General features: G+C 44.6%; 1 protein-coding gene across 1 annotated transcript in view; it reads right to left on the bottom strand.

The window, feature by feature from the left end:
- Window positions 1–23,679, bottom strand: part of LOC117646364 (NFX1-type zinc finger-containing protein 1-like) — a 29,354-nt gene extending 5,675 nt beyond the window's left edge. Inside the window, exons 1-18 of the mRNA XM_034387245.1 lie at window positions 23,531–23,679; window positions 22,199–22,274; window positions 19,326–19,480; window positions 15,790–18,040; window positions 15,247–15,452; window positions 14,406–14,489; window positions 13,730–14,001; window positions 12,864–13,007; window positions 12,558–12,745; window positions 12,131–12,134; window positions 11,855–12,042; window positions 10,963–11,128; window positions 10,329–10,499; window positions 9,684–9,941; window positions 9,177–9,280; window positions 8,239–8,375; window positions 1,847–2,006; window positions 752–863 (exon numbers count right to left, since the gene is read on the bottom strand). Of these exons, the coding sequence (XP_034243136.1) occupies window positions 752–863; window positions 1,847–2,006; window positions 8,239–8,375; window positions 9,177–9,280; window positions 9,684–9,941; window positions 10,329–10,499; window positions 10,963–11,128; window positions 11,855–12,042; window positions 12,131–12,134; window positions 12,558–12,745; window positions 12,864–13,007; window positions 13,730–14,001; window positions 14,406–14,489; window positions 15,247–15,452; window positions 15,790–18,040; window positions 19,326–19,480; window positions 22,199–22,260 (4,662 nt within the window). The 5' untranslated portion in view covers window positions 22,261–22,274; window positions 23,531–23,679. The remainder of the gene's footprint in view (window positions 1–751; window positions 864–1,846; window positions 2,007–8,238; window positions 8,376–9,176; window positions 9,281–9,683; window positions 9,942–10,328; window positions 10,500–10,962; window positions 11,129–11,854; window positions 12,043–12,130; window positions 12,135–12,557; window positions 12,746–12,863; window positions 13,008–13,729; window positions 14,002–14,405; window positions 14,490–15,246; window positions 15,453–15,789; window positions 18,041–19,325; window positions 19,481–22,198; window positions 22,275–23,530) is intronic.
- Window positions 23,680–24,104: the final 425 nt, after the last annotated feature.

Raw genomic sequence — 24,104 nt, 5'->3', positions numbered from 1 at the left:
CCGATCAGTTAATGCGGAGGCGGTCAACGACAGCTTGTAATGTAGATTTTAAGACGTCTGCAGGACACCCGAAGAACAACTGGTGGAGGAGATAACATTCCCGACGACGTTTCATTTAATGTGGAGGATGTTATGAAAAGCCCCATGGCTGTTACAAATCGCCCCATGCTGGGGCGATTCGTAACAGCATGCAAGGGTTTGAAAAACGTCTTAGATTTCAAAGATTACGGACTCCAGATTGATCCAATGGAGCTGCACAGTCTAGATGAAGGGCCAGACTGCTCAACTGGCACAAGTTTGACACCGATATGCAGAATGTTCTTTATTTTGTATAGCGAATTCCGAAATCTGTTACAAATCGCCCCATACTCCCTTATACTGTTACAGTGTGCAGCATACTGCCTCATGCTTCCTGCCACATGTTTTCTAATGGGAGCATTTACCATTGACATTTAACGAACAATTCTTTTTTTTTTTTCGGAGGGTCCTTTAATAATTTTATTCGAAGATCCGAATAATTTTGACAAAGAGAAAGTGGTTTGTTTTGATTTTTTGTAAGTCAATGACAATAAGAAGTCGGTATTTCAGAAACCTCTAGCATTGGAACTAAAGTCTACGGAAAATTCTTAAGGACGGTTGTTCAGTCATTTAAAACGAAATTCTGGTGTAAGCTGAAACTGTCGACGATAGAAGTCAACCAGAGACTTCCTTCGAATTCAGGATGCAAGGGGTTTCTTCGTTGTAAACAAACCTGGCACGGCATACAGGGTTCGCCACAGCGAGATTTGCAGACGGAGTGTGCACATTCCACGGAGCAAGGCTGGTTGCAAGGTGGGCAGCTGACTGCGCACGGCTCTTTGCACCTGGGAACAAACATAAACTGTACTGCGGACACCCGACATCGAGAGCACTGGTAAAACAAAGGCATAAAATTTATGCCCTTAAGGACATATACAGTATTTCACACGTGAGTCAAAATTATGCCTTTGGATAAGGGCACTAAACGTTTGCCTACAAGTCCAAAACCAATTCAGGTCCTTCCCAAGGGCATTAATCCAGGGGGTGGCAACGGCCTAGGGAGAGCGTGAAGCGATGCTCGCGCCGTCAGTGCAGAGGTTGCGCACTTCTTCGAGTTTTTGAAAACTAGACTGTGTTTTTCAAAACGCTTTGCACCGATGGAAAGGGCTTGAAATTTAGGGTGCATTAGGCTAATTGTCCTTCTCAAAGCTCCCACCTTACCTTATATTCAGGTGCAGTAAAAACATAAAAAAAAACACGGGAAATCATAAAATTTTAGGAAAAAACTCGTATGCGCCATGTTGATGTAAAGGTTTCCACCCTTGTGTTCGGTTGAATTGGAAGTATCGGGCAGTCTCTTAGGCCTAACGCACCCCAAATTTTGTGCTCTTTTGATCTGTGCAAAGCGTTTGGCAATCAACGGCCTAGATCTTACAATCGAAGCAAAATAAGTAACCGCTGCACCTCGCTCGAGCATAGCTTCACGGGCTCCCTAGGCCGTTGCCGCCTACTGATTAAACGTCACGCCGCACTGGTAGAACTCAAGCGTAGTTTTACGCCTTTCTTCAAGCGTAGTAGAACTACGCTCGGCTTCAAGCATAGTTCTCCATTTTGCCCCTCTCCCGCCTATCTAAATGCATGGGAGAATTTCTTCTCTACGCTTGACGTCAAGCGTAAAGTCTTCAAGCGTAGTTGTATGCTTGAATCAAGCATAGAACTACGCTTCAGTTTCACCGGTGCGTTCCACGCCGTGAACGAAGGACTCAGTTTCAATGCCTTTGTTTCACCAGTGTTTGCAGGCAACACAGGTGAATCCCTTGGCGCTTACAAGTGTCCGCAGATGAGCGGCCGCTCACACTTGGCCGTGCAGGTGGCATGGAAGCGGCCCTGCAGACACGAGCCGCACGTGCCGCTGCACGCGTGCTCGCACAGCAGCAGCTGCCCACAGGGCGCTTGGCAGTGCAGCAGCAGGTCCTGGCTGTCCGGGGCTGTTAAAAAAAAATTCTGAAAATTCAGACTTAACGTTTTGAAGTTTTTTTTTTTGTATAAGGTGGTCTGCAAATTCAGACTTAAAGTTTCAGAAAAGTTCGAGTCTGAAAATTCAGATGTGGAAATCGGAGCACTACTCTGAATTTTCATTCAGAACATTGGTCTGAAATTTCAGAGACTTAACTTAATTCAAAACGAGGGGATAGTTCAATAACTTAAAAAATAAAGTACATTTAACAGCCACCTCTGATACTAGACGAGGCAACAAGCTTTGTATGAACTGTACCGGAAGTTCATTTTCCTTCGTCACTGGTCGGGTTCGAACCAACGAATCTTAGCTTGTGAGCCCCGCTCGCTACCATTCGGCTACAACGCCACGTGAGGGTCCCGGGGACCACTACCTGGTCGCTCTGTTCGTCGGCCCGCCACTCCACTGCGAGCACTGTTTTCAACTTCTGAAAAGCACATGAAGTATTGCCGCTTTATAAAGCATCCCCTGGGATACTGATCAAATGCCAATTGATTTTAATTATGGAATATTTTTGAAACGTTTTCTCGGCGGTAGGCGGTCTTACTTTCAAGGTGAAGCTGTCTGAATTTTCAGAATGCAATCTTAAATTCCGATTCAGTCTAAAATGAAGTCTGACTTTTCAGAATCGTTCAAAATTATCAGACCCTTAAGTCTGAAATGAATTTTCAGTAGATTGGATCTGAAATTTCATGACTTAGGTCAAATTTTCAGAAAATGTTCTTAATTATAATTTCAGACCATTAAGTCTTACAAAAAAGGTCTGAATTTTCAGAATTTTTTTAACAGTGTGGGCAGAGGGAAGCCAATGTCCGTTACACTCTAAGGAGAAATGAAGAAAGTGACGGTAAAAATGCACAGGAAACCTCACTTTCTATGTACAAGGGAATACAGGGCATTCACTCCGATTTCGACAATATTTTTTTAACAGGGGTCTATAAAGTAGAAGACGCGCCTAGATGCAAAACTGACGGGTTTTCGGTCAACATGGCTCAAAATTTCGATAGACTATTCTAGTCGTGGCTGAGTGAAGAACAAGAAGAATCACAAAAATGTACTTTTTCGCACTTTTACTTCAAATGTTTAAGTCCCCTTGCTTGGTAGAAGTTAATTGAAATATTTTTGGCTGAGCGTTAGCGAAGCCCTTGCCGTGTTTGGGCGCGCTGAAAAGTGACTGGTCGTGCGTCTGTCTGTCTGTCTGTCTGTCTGTGAGTCTGTTTGTACTCACCAACGATTCTCAGCAACTACAGTGGCTATAGTTTCAAGATTTCGTATTTAACGTCGCCTTAGTACCCCCCAACACGAGTTTGTTTCAAATCGTTGTTTAGTATCGTTTGAAATATTCAAAACATATTTTTGAATCAGGTCATTAGCGTGGTTAGGTTGGCAGCGCGGCAGCGCTTACCAATTTCTCATACCTGCGGGTCCGCGGCTCTCAAATACGGGACTTAAGCAAATAAGCAAATAAAACGAAATAAAGAGCAGAAGGGTTTGGAAATGAGATCGGCCTTAGTTTTTCAACATTCTAGAATGATTAAAACCATTTTGGAACACCAACACAGCGAAATATGGAAAATGGATTCGAAAATGATTTACGTGTTTCGTTCCCCTCTCCCCCCTCCCCTGTCAGAGGGGAATCATCTTTAGGTCAGTGCACTTTGACAAAGCTTTGTAAAACGGATGTTTTTATTTTGACCTTTTGTATTGAGTGCATCTTCTTATTTCATTCTAGTGTCATCCTCTTTTTAAAATTTTCAAACTAGAGGAAATCAGGGAAATGCATAAATAACTTGTGTTGAAATTGGCAGGCATACTTAGTTTGGACTCGAGAAATTCATTCTATTGCAATGCTGCAAGCTGACAAGAGTCCAAAAGTACTAACATGAGTTTATTAATAGAATCAATATATGGTTGTGTATATTTAATCCTAATAGAGTTTGAATTGATATTGGTTTCAAAGAGACGACTCAGGTTTTGAGCGGTGAGTGAATTGGTGATTGGATTTAGTGAGACGATTCCTTTAACTTCACCAAAGTTAATGTAACTGGTACTACTCAGTAATGTTTACATGAGTAAGATAAATTATGTCGGTTCATTAAGCCTTGGGTAGCCTTGGCATTGGACTCTATGTGACGAATCACTGGATTTGACAATAATTTGTCCCCGTTAACTGGTTTAGATCAGCCTACCCTAAACTGACTCTCTTAATATTTACTGTGATAACATGTTCCAACCAATATTGTTTTATTCACTGGTTCACAATGAAAGAATAACAAAATGTTTCATAAATATAACTTATAAAATTGTGAGTTCATTAGTTAAGGAAAAAGAGTTATCGAATAGTGACCCAAGCATACGAGTAGCCAATTAAGCGATTCAATGTTGGCAATTGAATTTTACTCGACTGAGGGATTCGCTTTGGTGTGGCATCAGGGAATTGGTGACGACAGAGGGTGCTTCATGAAGACAAATAGGAACAATATACAGAAATTGACTTTTAAGTATTGTATGTAGTTTGCAGTGTACTGGTCACAAAAACTACATTTATTTCAATGCCAATCCTACATTTTCATCTAGAGCTACGCAATTTGGGGCAAAACTCTCCAAGTTGAGATTTATGTATTTCCCTGTAGTTTTCAGTGCGCTGACCTCAATATTGACATCTTAATTGTCCCCTAACCCAAAATTTAACCGATTTTTTTGTTAAATTTTTTATAATTAATTGTACAGTGATTCTTGCAGTTTTTTGAGTGCTGATAACGAAAATAACTCCCATTTTAACACCAGACCTATATTTTCATCCCATATTAGGTCATTTTGGACCAAAAATTTCAAGTCAAGTTTTATATTGTTTCCTGCAGTTTTTTGTGTGCTGAACTCGAAAATGACTTCCAAAATTTTCCCAGACTCACACTTACCCGAATTTTGACCAATTTTGGACCAAAATTTTTAAATCGAGTTTGACATTGATTCCAGCAGTTTTTGGTGTGCTGATAACGAAAATCACTTTCGTTTCGACTCCAGACTTATATTCTCATCGCAAATTAGATCATTTTGGACCAAAATTTTCATGTTGAGTTTTACATTGTTTCCTGCAGTTTTTGTTGTGCTGAACTCAAAAATGACCTTCAAACTTTTCCCAGACTCACATTTAACCGAATTTTGACCAATTTTGGACCAAAATTTTTAAATCGAGTTTGACATTGATTTCAGCAGTTTTTGGTGTTCTGATGACGAAAATCACTTCCATTTGAACCCCTGGTCTAAAGTTCACTGAATATGAGCCCATAAGATGGACATTTCGTCTAATCAAGCAAAGTCCAAAGTGCACAAAAAATGTCAATTCGCATCGCTCAGCCACACTACGCGCCCAGACTGAACGGCGCGTACCCCTAGTATAGTAAATGCAACATATTTCATCAAATATATTCACTTTAAATGCCCTAAATGGCGTCTTTTGTGATTCTTCTTGTTCTTCACTCAGCCACGACTAGAATAGTCTATTAACACGCCTCATCCATACCGTGTTACAGTCAGTGCTCAGAAGAATTTTTTTTAGTGAAATCGGAGCTATTGTATGACGTCAGTGTGTTTCTACACACCACTTTAGTGGGGACGTTAAGGGACAAAAAACAGGCCAACCTTGCACTTTGTGATGAAAACGAAATAATAGTCTTACTTTATGTTTTCGGGGGTGCTCTATCGATCTGGATATGGTGCCACGCCGAAATCGGGCTCCTTCATCCTGCTCGAGGCCAAGAAGTGCTAAATCATCTACAAACGACGGCTAAATGACGTCTGATCAACTTGGTAGTGGGCTCATTCGATTCGTCTCTTCAAGACGGTCATTTTGACACCAATCTCGATAGTATGCGGTGCATAGGCGCGCATCCTGGCCGCCTAGAAGGTCCTCGAAGTGCCCCATCCTCTACAAAAGCATGCTTTACCGAGCAGATATCACTCCGGTTCGAGTGCCAATCGATTCCTATGCTTGAATCGAGTTTCTTGGACCCACCTGGTGACTGCAGGGCGTGCGCGCGCTCGCATCCTGGCCTCCTAGAAGGTCCTCGAAGTGCCCCATCCTCTACAAAAGCATGCTTTACCGAGCAGATATCCCCCCGGGTTCGAGTGCCAATCGATTCCTATGCGTGAATCGAGTTTGATGGACCCACCTGGCGACTGCAGGGCGTGCGCGCGCTCGCATCCTGGCCTCCTAGAAGGTCCTCGAAGTGCCCCATCCTCTACAAAAGCATGCCTTACCGAGCAGATATCATCCCGGTTTGGGTGCCAAGCGGTTTTTTATGCGCGCATTTAATTTATTGAAGGAAGTGACTACTGCGAGGGGCGCGCTCGCACGCATCCTGGCTGCCCCAAAGGTGTTCGAAGTGCCCCATCCTCTACAAATGCATGCTTTACCGGTCTGATTTCGCCGTGGTTTAGTTTTCTAGCAGCATGAGCACTTCAAACGCGTGTTAGCAAACTTCCGGGCCTTGGTTAAACAAAATTTGGACGGTTCTCGTATAAATGTATTTCTATCCACACATTTGAATGACCTTCCACCGTCTCTATTGATACGAGAAATGCACAAACTAGATTAACTGTCATTCTGTGTTGCTTCCTCGTATGTACTCTGCAAACTCAATTGTGTGCCAGGCACGCACTTCTTGGAGCATGCCTGCAGGCACACTTTTGCCGTAGCTAATGCATGCACAAATGCAAGTGTGTGCCTGAGGCATGCACACAAGCAAGTGTGTGCCTGAGGCATGCAGCATAGAAGTGTGTACCTGCCTGGCAATACACCAAGAAGTGTATGCCTGCCGGGCACCAAGCAGTTGTGCCTGCAAGACATGCAGAAAAGAAGTGTGTGCCTGCCATGAATGCACCAAGAGGTGTGTGACTGCCAGGCATGCAGGAAAGAAGTGTGTGCCTACAGGCACGCACCAAGTGCATGCCGCACACAATTGAGTTTGCAGAGTATATACGAGGAAGCAACATAGAGTGTCTGTTAAACTGGTTTTTGCATTTTTTATATCATTAAGGACGGTGGAAGGTCATTCAAATGTGTGGATAGAAATACATATAAAAGGGAACCGTCCAAATTTTGTTTTCACAGGGTTGCCACGCACCTGGAAAACAGGAAAAACCTGAAATTGTCAGGGAAAATGAAGCTATGTCAGAAATAACCGGGAACACCTAGAAATGTCAGGGACATTCGTGGAAAACAGGTCAAAATACCTACTTTCAGGCCAAAAAGTCATGACGTGCGCGAGATGGGATATCCTTTCCACGCGCGAAAACTCCCTTCAAAAATTAGCCAAAATGTCAGGGAAAATGGCAAAAGATGTCTCTGATAAACCTGGAAATGTCAGGTAAATCCGAAGTTCCGGAAGCGCGGCAACCCTGTTTCACTAAGCCTCTATTGTGACATTACCAAGGCCCGGAAGTTTGTTAACACGCGTTTGAAGTGCTCATGCTGCTAGAAAATTAAATCACGGCGAAATCAGACCGGTAAAGCATGCATTTGTAGAGGATGGGGCACTTCGAACACCATTGGGGCAGCCAGGATGCGTGCGAGCGCGCCCCTCGCAGTAGTCATTTGCTTCAATAAATTAAATGCGCGCATAACAACCGCTTAGCACCCAAACCGGGGTGATATCTGCTCGGTAAGGCATGCTTTTGTAGAGGATGGGGCACTTCGAGGACCTTCTAGGCGGCCAGGATGCGCGCCTATGCACCGCATACTATCGAGATTGGTGTCAAAATGACCGCCTTGAAGAGACGAATCGAATGAGCCCACTACCAAGTTGATCAGACGTCATTTAGCCGTCGTTTGTAGATGATTTAGCACTTCTTGGCCTCGAACAGGATGAAGGAGCCCGATTTCGGCGTGGCACCATATCCAGATCGATAGAGCACCCCCGAAAACATAAAGTAAGACTATTATTTCGTTTTCATCACAAAGTGCAAGGTTGGAGCCCTTACCGTCCCCACTACTTATGCTACGCCAATACTTGCATAAACTTCACAAACGGAGTATAGTATATTCATTAGCATAGGGAATTAGCGAGTCGCATCACACGTAAGGTGCTATGTGGCTATAGCCATATATGGCATTGCACGTATGGTGCGATGACTCTCGCAATGCATTGCACCGTACGTGCTATATTTATAGCGTTTGGAATCTCGGTATTAACTTGAGTTACCCAAAGTGCTGGCCATGTTGCAAGGGACCTTGATTTTGTGGCCGCAAGCTGCAGCCTTCCGGTAGAACACAGGCTCTGTGCAGAGGGCCTCCGAGCACAAATCACGGCACTTCAACGCACACCTATGTCCGCAACCCCTGTGAACAGAGCAAAATCAGAAAACTTTTAGGAGAGACAAGAGGAAACACGGCACGGACACCAACGAACTAGTTTGCTGTTGAACTGGGCAGTCCTTGAACTGGGCACAGTGCCCAGAGTCGTCGCTCGCATCATGGTTATGCGTTGGTTATGTCAATGCTTTTCTCAATAACACTGCAAGCCTAACTGTCTACTAGTACACACTTACAAATGCATGCTTGCAAGTACACACTTACAAACGCATGCTTGACGCATGGAGTTATACGGCGTCAAGCATGCGTTCGTAAGTGTGTACTTGCAAGTATGCATTTGTAAGTGTGTACTTGGGCAAGCATGCATTTGTGTGTACTTGCAAGCATGCATTTGTAAGTGTGTGCTTAGTAGACATAGTTAGGTTTGTAGTGAAATGACCGTATTTTGAAATTATCTAAATCCGAAAAATGCAAGGAGTCATTCACAGGATTCTTTAAACTACACAGCCTGAGAAATATTTGCTTTGTAATAACGACAAAAACGAAGGCATGGTACAATTGCTTTGTGTTATGAAGAAATGCTTCGTGCGACGAAGGATTTTGCTTCGTACTAATACAAAGCAATCCCTTCTAGAATTTACAATGCCTTCGTTTTCTTTGTATTACCAAGCAATGCTTATCATACTTTTTTTTTGTACAGGAAGGGACCTTGCAGCATTTCGAGCTAATATTGTGCAGGATTTCGCGGGCTTTTGATGAGATTTAGCGCGATTTCACAAGATTTCGATGGGACTTCGCGAGATTCGTCAGGTTTCAGAAGAGTCTTACGTCAGGAAGCGCCTGCACGGAGCGCCACAGTCCTTGAAGAGTGCCGGGTCCATGCCGCATTCCATCAACTGCTCGTGCATGCAGGCCGGCACCGTTTTCTTGACCTGTAAGGAGTGCAAATGAAAGATTAGTGAGGCTTCTTTTCCTGGGAATAAGATCTGAAAGGGCGAAGTTGGCAGCTTTTTGTTGTTTGTTTTTCTAATAAAAAAAAAAGTTGTTTGATTCTTCCCTAAGCGCGCTCTGACAATGAGAAATACTCCGAAAATTTGCAAATGCTAAACCCTCCCCCAGAGCGAGTTGGAGGCTCTTCCCTCCCAAGAGAGTTTGGTTATTCCCTATAATAAGGAATGTTGTCCGACGAAGGTACAATGTGCAATAAACATCGGAGAGTCGCCCAATTTGGGTAAGGAAGCAGCCCACTGCATCAGGAACCAAAACTGTTCCATGACATTGGGTGAGTAAAGAGACTTATGGGTTTTGAGTATCCAGACCGGTGACTTTACTTACCGGTGTTCTGCACGGAGCACAGGGCTCGCGACACAGCATCGGGCACTTGTGTCCACAGGGCAGGGAGCGAGCGCACTTGTGACCGCACTCCTTGCTGGCGGCGTCATCCTTGCACATCATCTTGTACTTGTGACCACAGCCCAAGGTTTTCTCCACCATGGTGACGCACTCTTCGCACTTTTCGTAACACATTTTCTTGCATGGGTGGTCCATGGAGCAGGATATCTTCTTCTGACCACAGGGCTTCAGGCACTTGACCTGGAACGAAACGCATTCGCCTCTGCACCATGACAAGGTTCGAAAAAGTATGTTCTTCTTTTGATCCGCACCGTTCGCTGACTCTAAGGGGTGAATTTCGTAATTGAAGTTTAAGAAAGGGGTCAAAACCGCCCAAGAACGATGCCGAGACGAGACTGCCCACTTGGTGCGAATGCCCTTAAATTACGCCCTACGCGAGAGCGTGATAGAAAACTGGCCTATACCCTTCCCGAAGACGTGTAACAGCAACACGATCAACAAAATGAATGCCTTTCTGAACCAAGCGCGGAACCAAGTCATGCTAAATGAACTGAATATCTTAAGCTCCAAGGGGCGTAAAATGTATGCCTTTGAGTACCAGTGCGGAAAATATTTGCAAATACGCACCTTCTCGTGCTCGGGATCGTCCAGCACGTGGCAGTTTTTGCCGCAGGTGTGGCCGCAGCCCATGCGGACGTTGCACGGCACCTTGCAGGGAAGCTTGTCGAGATGGGCCGTCTGGTAGCACGAGGCCTCACGCTCGTGCCGACACGCGGGCAGTGTGACGGTAACCTTGGTCTGCCAGCAGGTGAAAGTTCGTTCATTAGAGATGTGCTCAGAACCAGTACAGTGGGCCAAAACTCTAGAAGCGTCTTGAGCTCCAGAGTCGCCCACCAGACTCGAACCCGAGCATGTGTCTCCACCAATGGATTCCTCGTTCGGAGAGAAATCCATTGGTGCGGTCACACGCTCGGTTCGAGTCCCATTTAGGGACTCAGGAGGTCAAAACGCGTCCGGGATTTAGACCGCTTCCTCTAGAGTAGGGGAGAATGGAGTTGTCGACTCCTGAAAGGTAGGCAACTTAACATAACATTTAACTGACACTAATTTCATAACGTAACATAAGGCAATGTTCGCTAAAGGCTATGGGTATGGACTGCTGCAAGTACAAATTCGATAAAGTATACCTCGCCCAAAATTGGGTATTGATCATGACTTTTTCATTCTCAGTGTCCGCCTTGAGCTAATACTACTTGTTTACCAGGCACTTGTACGTAAGGGGATCCATGTGGCAGGCCATACGGGCGGTGTGACCGCAGGGCAGTTCCTCGTGTTTGGGGATGATGCATGGCTGGCATGGCTCGCAACATCGATCCGGGCAACGATGACCTACGTTGCAGGCATCCTTCAAGCAGCGTTCCATGCACCTGCAAAATCGTAAGTTGCAGTTTACTGTAAGGCTGAACTGTTAAAGTTTCAAGCAAGCAGTCTCGACCTACAAGTGTCTATATAATGAGTAGAAAAAATGCATCATGTCAATTCCTGACAAATCACGACATACTTTTTAATGCAATTTGTTTTAAGGCTGTATGCGTTTGAAATAAGCCAATGAATGCATGGACTTCAAACTGTAGCCAACAAATCTTTGGTGAAATAGAAAAAGATAGGCCCCACATGTTTCTGACATCAATCAGCCTCAGTATTTACACACTAAATTCTTATGGACTTTTTTATGCATAGTTATGCATGCACAGATACGTCCATATGTTATGTATAATATTATGCATCACTGTGTACATTTTATGCAGGAAGATGCATAAAATGTACACAGTGATGCATAATTTCATACATACCTTATGGACGTTTCTGCGCATGCATAACTACGCATAAAAAATACGTCCTTATGCATTTAAAAAGTCCATAAGAATTTAGTGTGTAATTACTAGAATACTCTGAAGGTAACAAACTACGGCCAACGAATCTTCGGTCAAAAAGTAAGACATTGACCAGACCTGTTTCTGACGTTATCCTTAGTTTTTCATTTGGAAACCCCTATTAAGCCCAACAAAGTACACGATAAAAGTGGCCATGGCCACTTTTAGGTGATTTGGTTGCTGTGAGTGCAAAGTAGGAAGGTTTCCAAGTCACTGTACCTGGCCGTCTTGTGGTCCCTGTCTTGGGTGTGGCACACTTGGTTGCAGGGGTGGCCGCACGGCATCATGGTGCCGCACAGCTTAGTGCACCCTCCCTGCGGACAGTTGGCGAAGTCCTCCGCCGCGGAGACAAGCGTCACGGTCCCGTGGATCTCGCAGCGCAAGGGCAAGGCGTCGCCGAGGCTTTCCTGTGCATGCAGGTAAATACAGCCCAATTTTAACATTTGCAGAAAAAAACAAAGCAGTACTTGGGAAGTCGGAAGTAGGAGTTTTAACGCCGCTGAGGAAAATCACCCTTAAAACAAAACCTCATTCCAAAGGGAAGGGGAAATTTCACGTTGAAACGAACGTGACAAGATGTCACGTTCCCTACATTTTTCACGTTGCGAACGGGAAAAGAAATTTTGTTAAACCCAACGTGACAAATGTCAGGAAAAAACTTTAAAAAGGGGTTTAAACGAACCCCTACCGTTTAGTTCCTCCGATTTGCCCCAAATTGTTTCCGCGGTCAAATTTTTGGGATTTCCAAAAATTTAACCCGGCCTTGAGGGTGAAGGAAAGTTTTTTTGGGGCCCCGTACCCCCCGTTTCTTCCCTATGTTTCCTTTCCCCTCCCCTTTAGGAGGGAAAAATTTGTACCCAAAACCTTTGCTTCCGGGGGTTTAAACCCGGAAATGTGACAAGTCACAAGAATGCAAGAAAGCTACTTGCCATGCCGGGCCCTTGAAAGTGCGACGCAGACCCTGTTGTCAGTCTCGACAAAGCCGACTTTGCTCTCGGAGTTGCTGCGCACCAACGACAGGAGAATGATGTCACACTCCTCGCCCTGGTAGTTGTCCACTACTGTATTGCGGATGTTTTTGAGATGCGTCTGGTCACCCTCACGGTGCAGCTGAAAGCGTGGGGGAAACAACTTGAATTTGTGAAGAACGTTTTCTCTTGAAATCATGATTAATAACGTTGGAAAACGTGGTTTACTCTGCAGGGTCGAAACTGGGCGAGTATCGTACCTTTGAGAAGTAGAACTGCTGCCCCTTGTAGGTGGAAAGCACAGTTATTTTGGACGGATCGTAACCTTGCTGAAGAAGGTACTTGACAAGACCAGACACCATGTTCGCCTCATGACTGTTTTGGAAGCTTTGGGCGTCCTTCACCTGAAACACAAAATAGTCAGTAGAACTAGCAGGCACGTGTGAGGCTATGCGAGAGAGAGGGACCAGTTTCCTTACGGAAGCAGTTTGCTGTACTTTCCGCTTCAAGTCAGAGAAAGTGCAACAGAAGACCCTTCCGCTACACTCTCAGACTCGTATTGACTTTTTTACCTCCATTATTGACTTTTTATCCTTGCTTACGTAGTTTTTTAAGCAGCAATAATATGTAGTATATCCTTTGTATCCATGTACAATAATACTGTTCACTTTAATGACTAAATTGTCATCAATTACTGACTATTTTGTAAGTCAATTGCGTACTGACTCTTTACCAATAGCAAACTGACTTTAAAATTACAATAAAACTAACTAAATCTTACAAAGATTTTGGGGAAATAGTACTTTTTATTGCTGTGTAAAATACTTTTTAACTAAAGTTAAAAAGTCAATAACCGATGGGGTAAACACTCGTGTAATACCCTGTACACAAAAACTGTGTCACGCGTAATACACGTAATTGTAATACCATCTTCGGCCAAATGTGACAAATTTCGGCATTTTAATGCCGTAATACACGTGTAATATCCCCGTAATACAGCATAATACCGCGTAATACCGAGTACTCTGTACACGATTTCTTTGAGCTTTTACCCCCTCGTCAATAACAGTCTGAGAGCGTAACCACACGCTGGAATTCACAACGAAAGAATCAGATTTCCACTCGCCTCCTCCTCACGGCGCGTGTGGTTGAGGAAGAACACGTTCTTCGTGACGCCCCGCACGCTTGGGAAGTTGCGAACGGACGGGTGGTTGATGAGGTTCGGATAGATGGACGGGCTGATGAGGCGTGCGATCTCCGGGCGCATGCGGTGCTGCGTGGTGAGCGCCACGCAGTGGACGCCGTTGTTGATGAGTCTCTCGAAGAGGGACACGTCCAGGTGGTAGCGGCGCGCCAGCTCGTACACGGCGGGGTTGGGCCGCAGCTGCTGGTGGTCACCTGCAGGAGGCAAAAAAGTCGGGCGGTTGTGTTTCGTTGCAAACGATTCCGCTTTATAGCAAGGGTCAGTTGGGCTCATTTCGGGAAACGGGATAAGAACGACAGACACAGCTGTTTCACGGACAAGATTTGTCAGTTTGGAACTCACATCACACCAAATGTTATTTTCACAATTAACGCATCACAATCGGTATGGCTTAAGTTCTGGAATGTCAGATCTTGTCCAAGAAACAGATGTACCATGTACGTTAATTTAAAAGTGATGTTTTAAATAAAGTTAACCTTTGCCTATTTATAAAATAGAATTGCCCTTTTTATGAGCAGAGACATGGAAACTGAGTATCTCTTATTCAAATCAGTTACGAAACCCTTGAGAACAGTGTCTACCTCGTGTCTCGTCTTACCTATCATGACAAGGTGCTCCACATCGCCGGCAAGAGACACCAGCACGTGGGCCTCCAGGACTTCGGCAGCTTCCTCCACGATGACTGTGCAAATTAAGCCCCGTTAATGTAGCTTGCTTCACAAACTTAATGTGCGTGGATAATGTTTTGTATCAACTGGAAACAATGTTCTGTGCATTATCAGGTCTGGTGGAAAAAATTGTAACCAGCTGGCATGGAGCACAAACTCGCACGAACTGGCTGATTACTGTTTAGTTGCCAAATGCGGCAATGCACAGAACTGTTTCCAGTTGGTATTGAAAATTGTCCTGAGACATTTCAAGTGTAGGTTTTTAAATCTCCAAAACTAAACGTAGCGCTCTAAAATAACAGCAGAAAGTTTCGTAGAAGCATAGCAGAACCTCCTTCCGTAATTTTCGAAGACTCGAGAATATATCCCGCTGACAACGCATCGCAAGTTATTGACAATGTTGAAAACAAAAACCAGGAGGGCTAGTTTGGTTTATAAAGAATAAAATATTGTTGTCCGACAGATATGTCTTGTAGTCAGACTTTCAGGTTAGGATTCCTCCCCCAGCGTGTGAAATGGTTTTACTGAACAATACTAGCGGTTGTAGATAGGGGATGCAAGTAAACGCCGGAACGGGATTCGCAAAGTCAATCCCAAAAAGCGATTTGTAATTTTAAAAAAATACTGTGACCTTGGGTCATGCGCATGCGCAACCATCTCCTGGTATTTCCCAGATTATTGGCCAATGTCAAGGAAAACCTCCTGGCATTCTCAGGAATATCGGTCTATCAGGAGATAATGGTTTTCCCGTGTGATCTAATCCGTCGTTACCTATCCTGGGTTTCAGTTCTTTCAGAATGCTCTGGTGAGAAGCGGCGTAAGATGTAGTCATGCCAATAACCAAGTTGTTGGCCATGATGGTTTGATCCTCGACCATCTTCCATTGCTGCAGGAGTGATGCTGCGGCGGAGTACTCAACATTCATTCGGTCCAGCACTGGCTTCACAAACTGAGTCCGCAGACGGTCTTGCCACATTCTGTAAAAGTACTCGTGAGTAAAAAGAAACGGGAGGACGAGTTACAAGCGTTTTAGCTTTATGAGGCAGATCGGCTGAGGATGCTTCCTGGCGCAGCGAGATCGGAAAGTAGGCACAGCTTTCCATCTCGAGATGATCAACCAACCTTCAGCACTAGTCACGTATTGTTCTATTAACTCTCGGAACATCACTGAAAAACCAAACGTGGTCTAGACCACACCACTTGAGTGGCCAAATGGGTGCCATTGTGACCACATTCAGTTGGTGTGGTCTAGACCATGTTTGGTTTTTCAGTGATACGAGTAAGCAAAAAGCATAACCAATGCGGCATATTTACCTATACAGCTGCCATCGCTGAACGTTGTTCAGATTGTGAAGTGGGGCATGTACAATGTTTTCTGAGCTAGGGAGCGGATTCTCAAGAAGTCTTTTCACACGAGACAACAGGTGCCGCAGATGAAAAAGGTTATCCAGCTTGTCCTCTTCTTCCAACTCATTTATCTTTGCTTGAACCATCGGACATGAGAAGGAAAACTGAATGTCATTGCGCAGCTGGTGGACAACTTCAGCCCCATCCACGCATTCAAAATCAAGGAGGCCTGCGTGGAGCACGACTGCCTCGAACGAGTCACCTAGCTCTCGGGCCACCTCGTAGAGGTCACCGCAGAGCCACTGGAAAATGGGGTGGGCACGGAAGTAGTCATACTCTGCCCTGGTGATGATGCCATAGTTTTTCAGGGTTTCGTGACTCAAAATGCCGGCACAGTCATAAAGCATAGAATGACAGTACCGCAGTCGGTCACTTAGATTCTTCACCATGTTGAACTTGGCTCTTTGCTCGCGTATGCGTTGGTACAAGTGCCTCTGATCGCCTTGCGGTCTGAAGGTGCGTTTCAAGTTGTGGATTCTGAAAGGTTCAATCTTGGGGTCTTTGCAGCCACCTCCAACCCGGACTATGCTTTGGGTAGCAGGCAAGAGGCCCGAGAGGAACTGATCCAGGGCATGATTCGTGTAGCACACGATCAGCATGGGCCTTGGACGAGCAGTGGCAGTCCAGAGAGCCTTGTTGTGGAGGAGGCAGGCGGCCACCTTGAGTCCCAAGAAAGTCTTCCCCGTTCCCGGCGGTCCTTGGACAAGCATCAGCTTGTTGTGCACGGCCGCGACCAAAGCCCTGTACTGCGAGTCGTCCAGGCCCATGTCGCTGGACGACGGCAAGCTAACGTCCCTGTCACCCAACCTCACAGGCCAAGTTTCGGTCATCGAAGCAGGGTCAGACGACGCCAGCGGAAGGTACAAGTAAGTTCCGATGGCACGTGCCTGGTAGGGAGGCATTTCCCGAGCGTTCGACGCGTAGACAATGTAGTCCTTCAGCGGAATCGAGTCCTCGTCGAAGGTCTGCAGGGCCTTGAGGGCGTGACAGTACGCCCCGAAGAAGACGCTGCACTCCACCATGATGAAGTGACCCAGGAACAGATCTTCGCTCACTGCACCTTCACACAGCTGCACCAGAACCCGTCCCGCCTGCAGCTCCGTGAGATCCCTCTTGCAGACGGTCAACAGGGTGACCGAGGCGAAAGAGGCATCTCGTGTCAGCACAAGCAGAGTGTCCTGCATCAGTCGCTTGGAATACTCCCAGTTCACCCGAGCTGCGAGTTTCAAATCAGGATCGAAGGCCAAATCCAGCCCGATGCGCTCTTCTTCCGTTTTCACGCCCAGAATCTTGACTTTCTCGTAGACGCGGACGTTGTTGATCTTGAAACGATTTTTAGAACCGCTCGGTCCCAACTCTGCGACTTTTTCGCAATACTCCCTGATGCCGTCTCTCAGAGGCCGAATGAAGTCTTCCCGTAGGAGTCGAAACTGCACGTCCAGGTAATGGTTGGCGTCATCGTACGCACCCTGGACCTTGTTGGCCCGCAGGTACGGCCTGTGGAGCAGCGTCAGGTCCTCCACTGTGGGGAAGACCGGCAACTCGCGGAAGTCCTCAGGCGGGGGGCCGAGCAGAAATGAGGAGTCTCTGGCGGGGCGCACCGCCGGTCGCGAGTTCTCCAACCTTTCCTTCTCTGCCTTAATCTTCGCCTTAATGTTCTCCAGCTCTTTCAGCACGTGCTCCGATCCTTCAAAAGGCCGAAGGTCCGATGCTTCAGAGGCGGCCTTCTTCACCAAGTTCTCCAGCTTCTCGCAGGCCAAAACTGGTATTAATCTGAGTATTCCGCTGGACAGCTCGCAGAAGTTGGCAAGAAAGTCACCGACGCCGTCCCTCCGCTTTCGGTCAGAGTCCATGCCTAGTTGAACAATGTGCAGCAGCAGCTGTTCCAGGAACTCTTTCTGACACAGTCGGTGAAAGAGGCGCAGCACCAAGGGCTGGTACTCGACCCGGCAGACTCGCGCCAGGATGGCAACCACGAGGCGAATCCAGTCGTCCGGGATTTTATTTCCTGACGTGAGTTTGTGGAAGGCAGTAAGCATAGCTTCGTTGGACAGCTTCTCCATGATCGTCACACCATCATCCTTGGCCAGTTCCTCTAACTTCTTGTATCCAAGAAATATTTCTCTGGGTTTGGCGGCTTCTTGACCCTCCAAGTGACCTGAAAAAAGTAAAACAAATCTTTCATGCTTTATTTTTAAAAGTCCTACTATAAAAACAAAAGTTTGATACTGCACTATTTTTCTGAGAAAATCCAATCGTGTAAATTTTGTCAGACACATGTCTAAAATCCTGATCAAAATTCACGCACCTCTGAAAGCTGAAATTCTGAAAACTTACTCTGATATTGACGGTTTGAGTTCTACAGACTGTCAGTAGATGTTTTCAGCTTTCAGAGGTGCGCGAATTTTGATCAGGTTTTCAGACAGGTCTCTGACATTCTGACAAGATTTACACGAGTGAGCAACAATAAAACCGTCTTGTGCGGGTTGCAGCTACGTCAAATTAGTGCGGTAACAAATGTTTTTTCTGTAGGACGATTTTTCAAGAGAAAGCATTAAAGATTGCCACGCAGAAGAATAGGCATTTTCATTGGACTCTAAATCGTCCAAACTACTAAAAAAAAACCTTCCCCGAGGACATTATTGTGGACCTTAAGGGGGCTCATACAAGTTAAAAGCACTTTTTTAAAAAAATATTTTGATGTAGACGGATTAAGATTTTACAATTTCTGTCTTAAAATCCTTTTAGATAATTGAGTAAGCTTCATTTTGGCTTAAGGGAAAGTGACTTTGGACATTTTTTGGAGATTTAGTCGAAACGTTTAAAATTTTGCTTCTCGTAAGATTTTGTTCGCATACTTGCTCAGATCTGTGGGGAAAAAATCAGGGAGACTTATCCCCAGTAGTGTCATAGAATTGACTACAATGGGCTTTATATCTGCAATAGTTTTCAAGAAAAAAAAATAAAAACAATTTTTTTAACAATTTTTTAAACAAATTTTTCAACAAAAAATTGTTTTTATTTTTTTTCTTGAAAACTATTGCAGATATAAAGCCCATTGTAGTCAATTCTATGACACTACTGGGAATGAGTCTCCCTGATTTTTTCCCCACAGATCTGAGCAAGTATGCGAACAAAATCTTACGAGAAGCAAAATTTTAAACGTTTCGACTAAATCTCCAAAAAATGTCCAAAGTCACTTTCCCTTAAGCCAAAATGAAGCTTACTCAATTATCTAAAAGGATTTTAAGACAGAAATTGTAAAATCTTAATCCGTCTACATCAAAATTTTTTTTAAAAAAAGTGCTTTTAACTTGTATGAGCCCCCTTAATAAACAAGTTTAAAGGGTTTTAGAATGCAATCTTGTACTAACGATTGGTCGGTACTCACGGTTGTGGTTTACGTGGTCTACTGTTACATTTATCGCAAAGCAATGGCTCACCAGCTGCTGTGGTTAAAAGCGGAGGTGGCGTTTCGGGCGTGCTCGGGCTGCTCGGCGTTCCGGTCCTGCGTGGCGGAAGTCGACTTGGCCGCTCGTTCCGAGCAGGGCGCTGGCGCTGAGGAACCGGGAGCTGAGCATCATCGATGTTTGCTCTCCTTTGGGCCGAACGGAAAATATATCATAATGGTTTCAACAACTGTTCGATTAAAAAAAATAATCGTGATTCTGCAATTTTGCCCTACTCTACAAACTCAAGTGTGTACATAGTACATACACTCCACCTGGAGTGTACATGCATGTATACTCCTGGTTGGCGTGTAGCCAAGTACAGGCCGGGTGGCGCATACCTTCAGTAGGGTGGTCCGAAAAAACACTTTTTTCTCTGATCGGAATCGGGTACCTGGCAAAAGTGGCCACTTGACATCAGAAACACACCTGCAAATTTTTTTTCCGATCGGACAATATCTTTGGTTCCCACTTTGAGGGGGAAGTTTCGGATCTATAAGTAAAATTAGGCAATTTGCAAAACGGATTTGGATGCGCTGCTGATGCGTCCGGATGGTCACTCGGGAAGAAAAAGACACCTTATGTACTTTAAACAGCATATCGAGCTTCATATGTGGCCCTACTACAATACCCAGGGGCCGGAAGTTCGGCCGAAATTACGTGCTTTGAGTAAAATCAACACTTTGTCTTCCACAAGTTGTGTGTCAGTGGTGTGTGATGTTTCAGCACTCGGACACTCTCATTCCAGGAAGGTGACATCACGCAGAAACGAACGTGACAGAATGTCACGTTCGTTTGAGTGTTGTGTCACGTTCGTTTGATGTGAAAAAGCTGTTTTCTTGCCAATTCACACCCTAAAGAACGTGACAAAATGCTCAAATAAACGTAAAATTTTGTCACGTTCGTTTCGACGTGATGTCACGTTCATCGAATCGAAGTGTCTGAGTGCTGAAACATCAACACACAACTTGTGGAAGCAAAAGTGTTGATTTTACGCAAAACACGGAATTTCAGCTGAACTTTCAGTCCCTGGGTATTGTAGTAGGGCCACATATGAAGCTCAATATGCTGTTTAAAGTACATAAGGTGTCTTTTTCTTCCCGAGTGACCATCCGGACGCATCAGCAGCGCATCCAAATCCGTTTTGCAAATTGCCTAATTTTACTTATAAATCCGAAACTTCCCCCTCAAAGTGGGAACCGAAGATATTGTCCGATCGGAAAAAAATTTTGCAGGTGTGTTTCTGATGTCAAGTGGCCACTTTTGGCAGGTACCCGTTTCCGATCAGAGAAAAAAATGTTTTTTCGGACCACCCTAACCTTCAGGTACACTGTTGCCCACAAGCGGCCTTTCCGAAAAATTTTGCCTTCAAAGCGGCGAAACACAAAAGTATTGCCAAGACTAGACAATAACTATCAACGAAACAAGGGGACACTTTTTTTGTTTATTGACGGATTGTAGCGATACTCGAAAGTATGGATTGCCAAATTTTTGCGATACTTTTGTGTATCGCCGATTTGAACGAAAGTTTTTTCGGTCAGGTTTATTGGCGATACTCAATTGTATCGCCAAAAAAGGTACTCAAGTACAGCCTGATTTGCAGTGATGTCGGGCCTATCGGACAGCTGTTTTGGGAACCAGGCAATCAGAGGGGAATTTTCGTCAGGATTTTCTTCAGCAGAATTCTGCCTAACTTATGACAAAGCAACAGAGCGATTCTCACGTTTCGGGGTAGTTTTGGCGTCTCTGATTTGCCGAAAGTGAGAAATATCCAATTAAGTTTTTCTGATTATTGGGGTCCTGGATGATACTGGAGTTATGGCAATGGTATTTATAGTAAAGACCTTGTACTACCTTCCTAAAAACATGAGCCATAAGGTATCCCCATACGTTTTAGTGGGTGTTTTGATCACGGAAATTACGTTATCACGGAAGTTACAAAGTGTGAAAATCGGCTTTAACGGCTGACTCGGGCTTGCTGTGGCTTAAAAGTCGTTCCAGGGTCAAATGATACTCTAAGCCTGACATTTAAGCGGAAAATTTTTTCACCTAGTGCTGCTGCAACATTGGGTAAAGGGTGCCACGGAAGTTACAGGTAATTGTTGATACACGCCATTTTATAATGCTCTAGCCCGCTTTGAGACCGTGTACAGCATCTTAGATTTCCGCGACCCATGCAATTATATCCCAGGGACTCCACTTTGATGGCTTGTGTCATGGAAAGTTAAAAGTTTGGCTTGGGGAGAAGTCCAGAGCTGCCTTTTCGAAATTTGTGTAGTGAAATTGAATATACGGAGGACATTTTTCGTTGCAGCATAAGTACCTTTGAAAGAAGTCTGGCGTATTGGTCTTCGGTTGAAATTAGCTCGAGACATGCCAAGCTTCGAATCCCCATCGACAGTTGGCAGCATTTTCGAACTCCACCGCCACACTGGGGGCGGGAAGTTCGAGTATGTTCCCTTTGGACAATCACGGAAGTTACATTTGGGGTATTCCAAACGCTACGTAGACCAATCCAACGAACGTGAACTTTTCGAAATGTGTGCATTTAGTGGGCAATGGCCCTCCCTAACATCAGAAACAAACCCCATGTCGATATCTGCGCTCGTTTGAGCACAGGAGTCAGAAGAAACGAAACTACCCCGAAACGTGAGAATCGCTCAACAAGATTGTAATTTTTTATTCTGACAGTTAACATTCTGATCGAACAGACCGACTGCAACAACTGAAAGTTTGATAGCAACGTCTTATAGCCTGATGTAAGATTCAGGCCGCAGCACTTTGCTCCTACAGGTAGGCAACTCTTCGCACACTGCCCCTCTTCCGGCCCACTTCTTAATCCGCTACTGTATCGAGATAAGTCTTACGCCCTCCAGTTGTCTTGGCTCGGAGCACGACGGCGCCAGTTGTCCCTTCCATTGTCAGTCATGCCGTCAAACTACTCTGTAAAAATTGAACAAAAACTTGTTTTTTATGCCATGAACGTGGTAAGTAGAGCACCTGCGGACAGCTTCGTTCCGTATCTTCTACAAGTATCATTTATTGATGTTTCACTCGGTGTTTTAGAACAAATTGGTTTCCTTTACACCGCCACATGGGGCGCGGCCGCAAACATCCCCCCCCCCAAAAAAAAAACAACAAAAAACAACAACAACAACAACAAAACACCACGTATGTTTCCAGATGTAAGACTTTTACATGTCCTCAATCCCCCCGACAGGATTCTCAGGACTATGGAATAAGCAGGAAGAACACACTAAACTAACACGTAGTTTTTTTGTGCATAACCTTTGCAAGAATTTGAGCGTACGTTTGACATGCACAAATTCCTACGCTGCAAAGCACGAGAATGTGCATTGTCACGCAACACCATGTGCGTTGTTGCACACAAAGTCGCGCATTTTACACGTATGCATAGTTATCCACAGAGTGATAACGATGTCGTTTGAAACGGCCAAAAAGAGTAAAATTGCGAACAACTAGTTCGCAATACAATGAAGCTAAACTTTTCGCAATCTGTAAACTAAATAGTTTGTGATGCGAACACAATCTTTGCAAGGTTCCGAGAGAGCACTCTCAGCCGTTTACTGACTATTTCTCATTAGCAGACGTATTTCTGTAAGCAACCATATTACTTAGTATTTAGTTCTTAAATACATAAAAATTTCTTTGTAATTTACTAAGAAAACGATAATATCAGTACAGTAATTAGGAATTACTAAGTAATGCTGACAAAAAATACTAAGTATTATGGTTGCTTACAGAAATGCGTAAGCTAATGAGAAAAAGTCAGTAAAAGGCTGAGAGTGAGCACACTTTAATTTACGAGCCCATCAGCCAACGCCAGGGGAATATGGCAACGGCAGGATTTCCGCGAGGAACGAGGCACGACGGACTCTCGCGATAAGCGACAGCAAAGTCAATCAGGCCAGAAGGGGAATACCTGCCGGAATAGCAGTGCACAAGTAAGTGTGACGCGTTTACATTTTTTTTTATTATTTATTGAAGAAAGACATTTCAAGAAAGATATTTCAACAACGCATTCTAATGTGAGCCTTGTTTTAAGCTTAGGTTGCTCGGTCTGGATTATGATGACAATGCTGGGAGCATCTCTATGTAAACAGGATTAAGGAGTTCGAGTCGACGTCGATTCTAATTTTAAAATCTGGCTGAGTCAGACAAGACTTCCAGTTACTTACAGGAAAAGACGTGCGACTGCCTCGCCCAAGGCCACGGAACAGACTGCAAGACTAATCAGCTGCGTTGGCGACGACCGGCGCTCGGATGTATTCCCCGCCAGACAGTGCATGCACATTATCTCACTGACAATTCGAGTTCAGTGGAAGTCCACTCACTGCCTCCACACTGTTAAAAAAGATGTTGTAATTTTACAATACATTTGTTGTCAAGTTTGATAGCAACACATCTTGTTATGTTGCAAAACACGTTGCAGCTCTCGGTGCTGTTCTCTGATGAATCGATTGTAGTACGACAAGACTTCCGTCAAGTCTTCGGTTATTTTTTAACCACATTTTCGTTGGTCACATTGTGTTGTAATGTAACAAGATTATTGTCATCTCACAACAATATTCGCTATAAGATTGCACGTCATTGATTTCTAACAGAAAATCTTGTTCAACGACAACACAACTCTTATTAGTTACGATGGCATTTCTTCGTAGATTTTACAATGCCTTCATTTTCAGCGTATTACGAAGCGATTCTTCGTAGAGTTTTTACTGTGCAGTGGGTGATTGTGTTGTATTGGGTGAT

Source organism: Thrips palmi, unplaced genomic scaffold, assembly GCF_012932325.1.
Source record: "Thrips palmi isolate BJ-2018 unplaced genomic scaffold, TpBJ-2018v1 HiC_scaffold_19, whole genome shotgun sequence".
Classification (NCBI taxonomy): Eukaryota; Metazoa; Arthropoda; class Insecta; order Thysanoptera; family Thripidae; genus Thrips; species Thrips palmi.
This window is presented reverse-complemented; position numbering and strand designations above follow the sequence as displayed.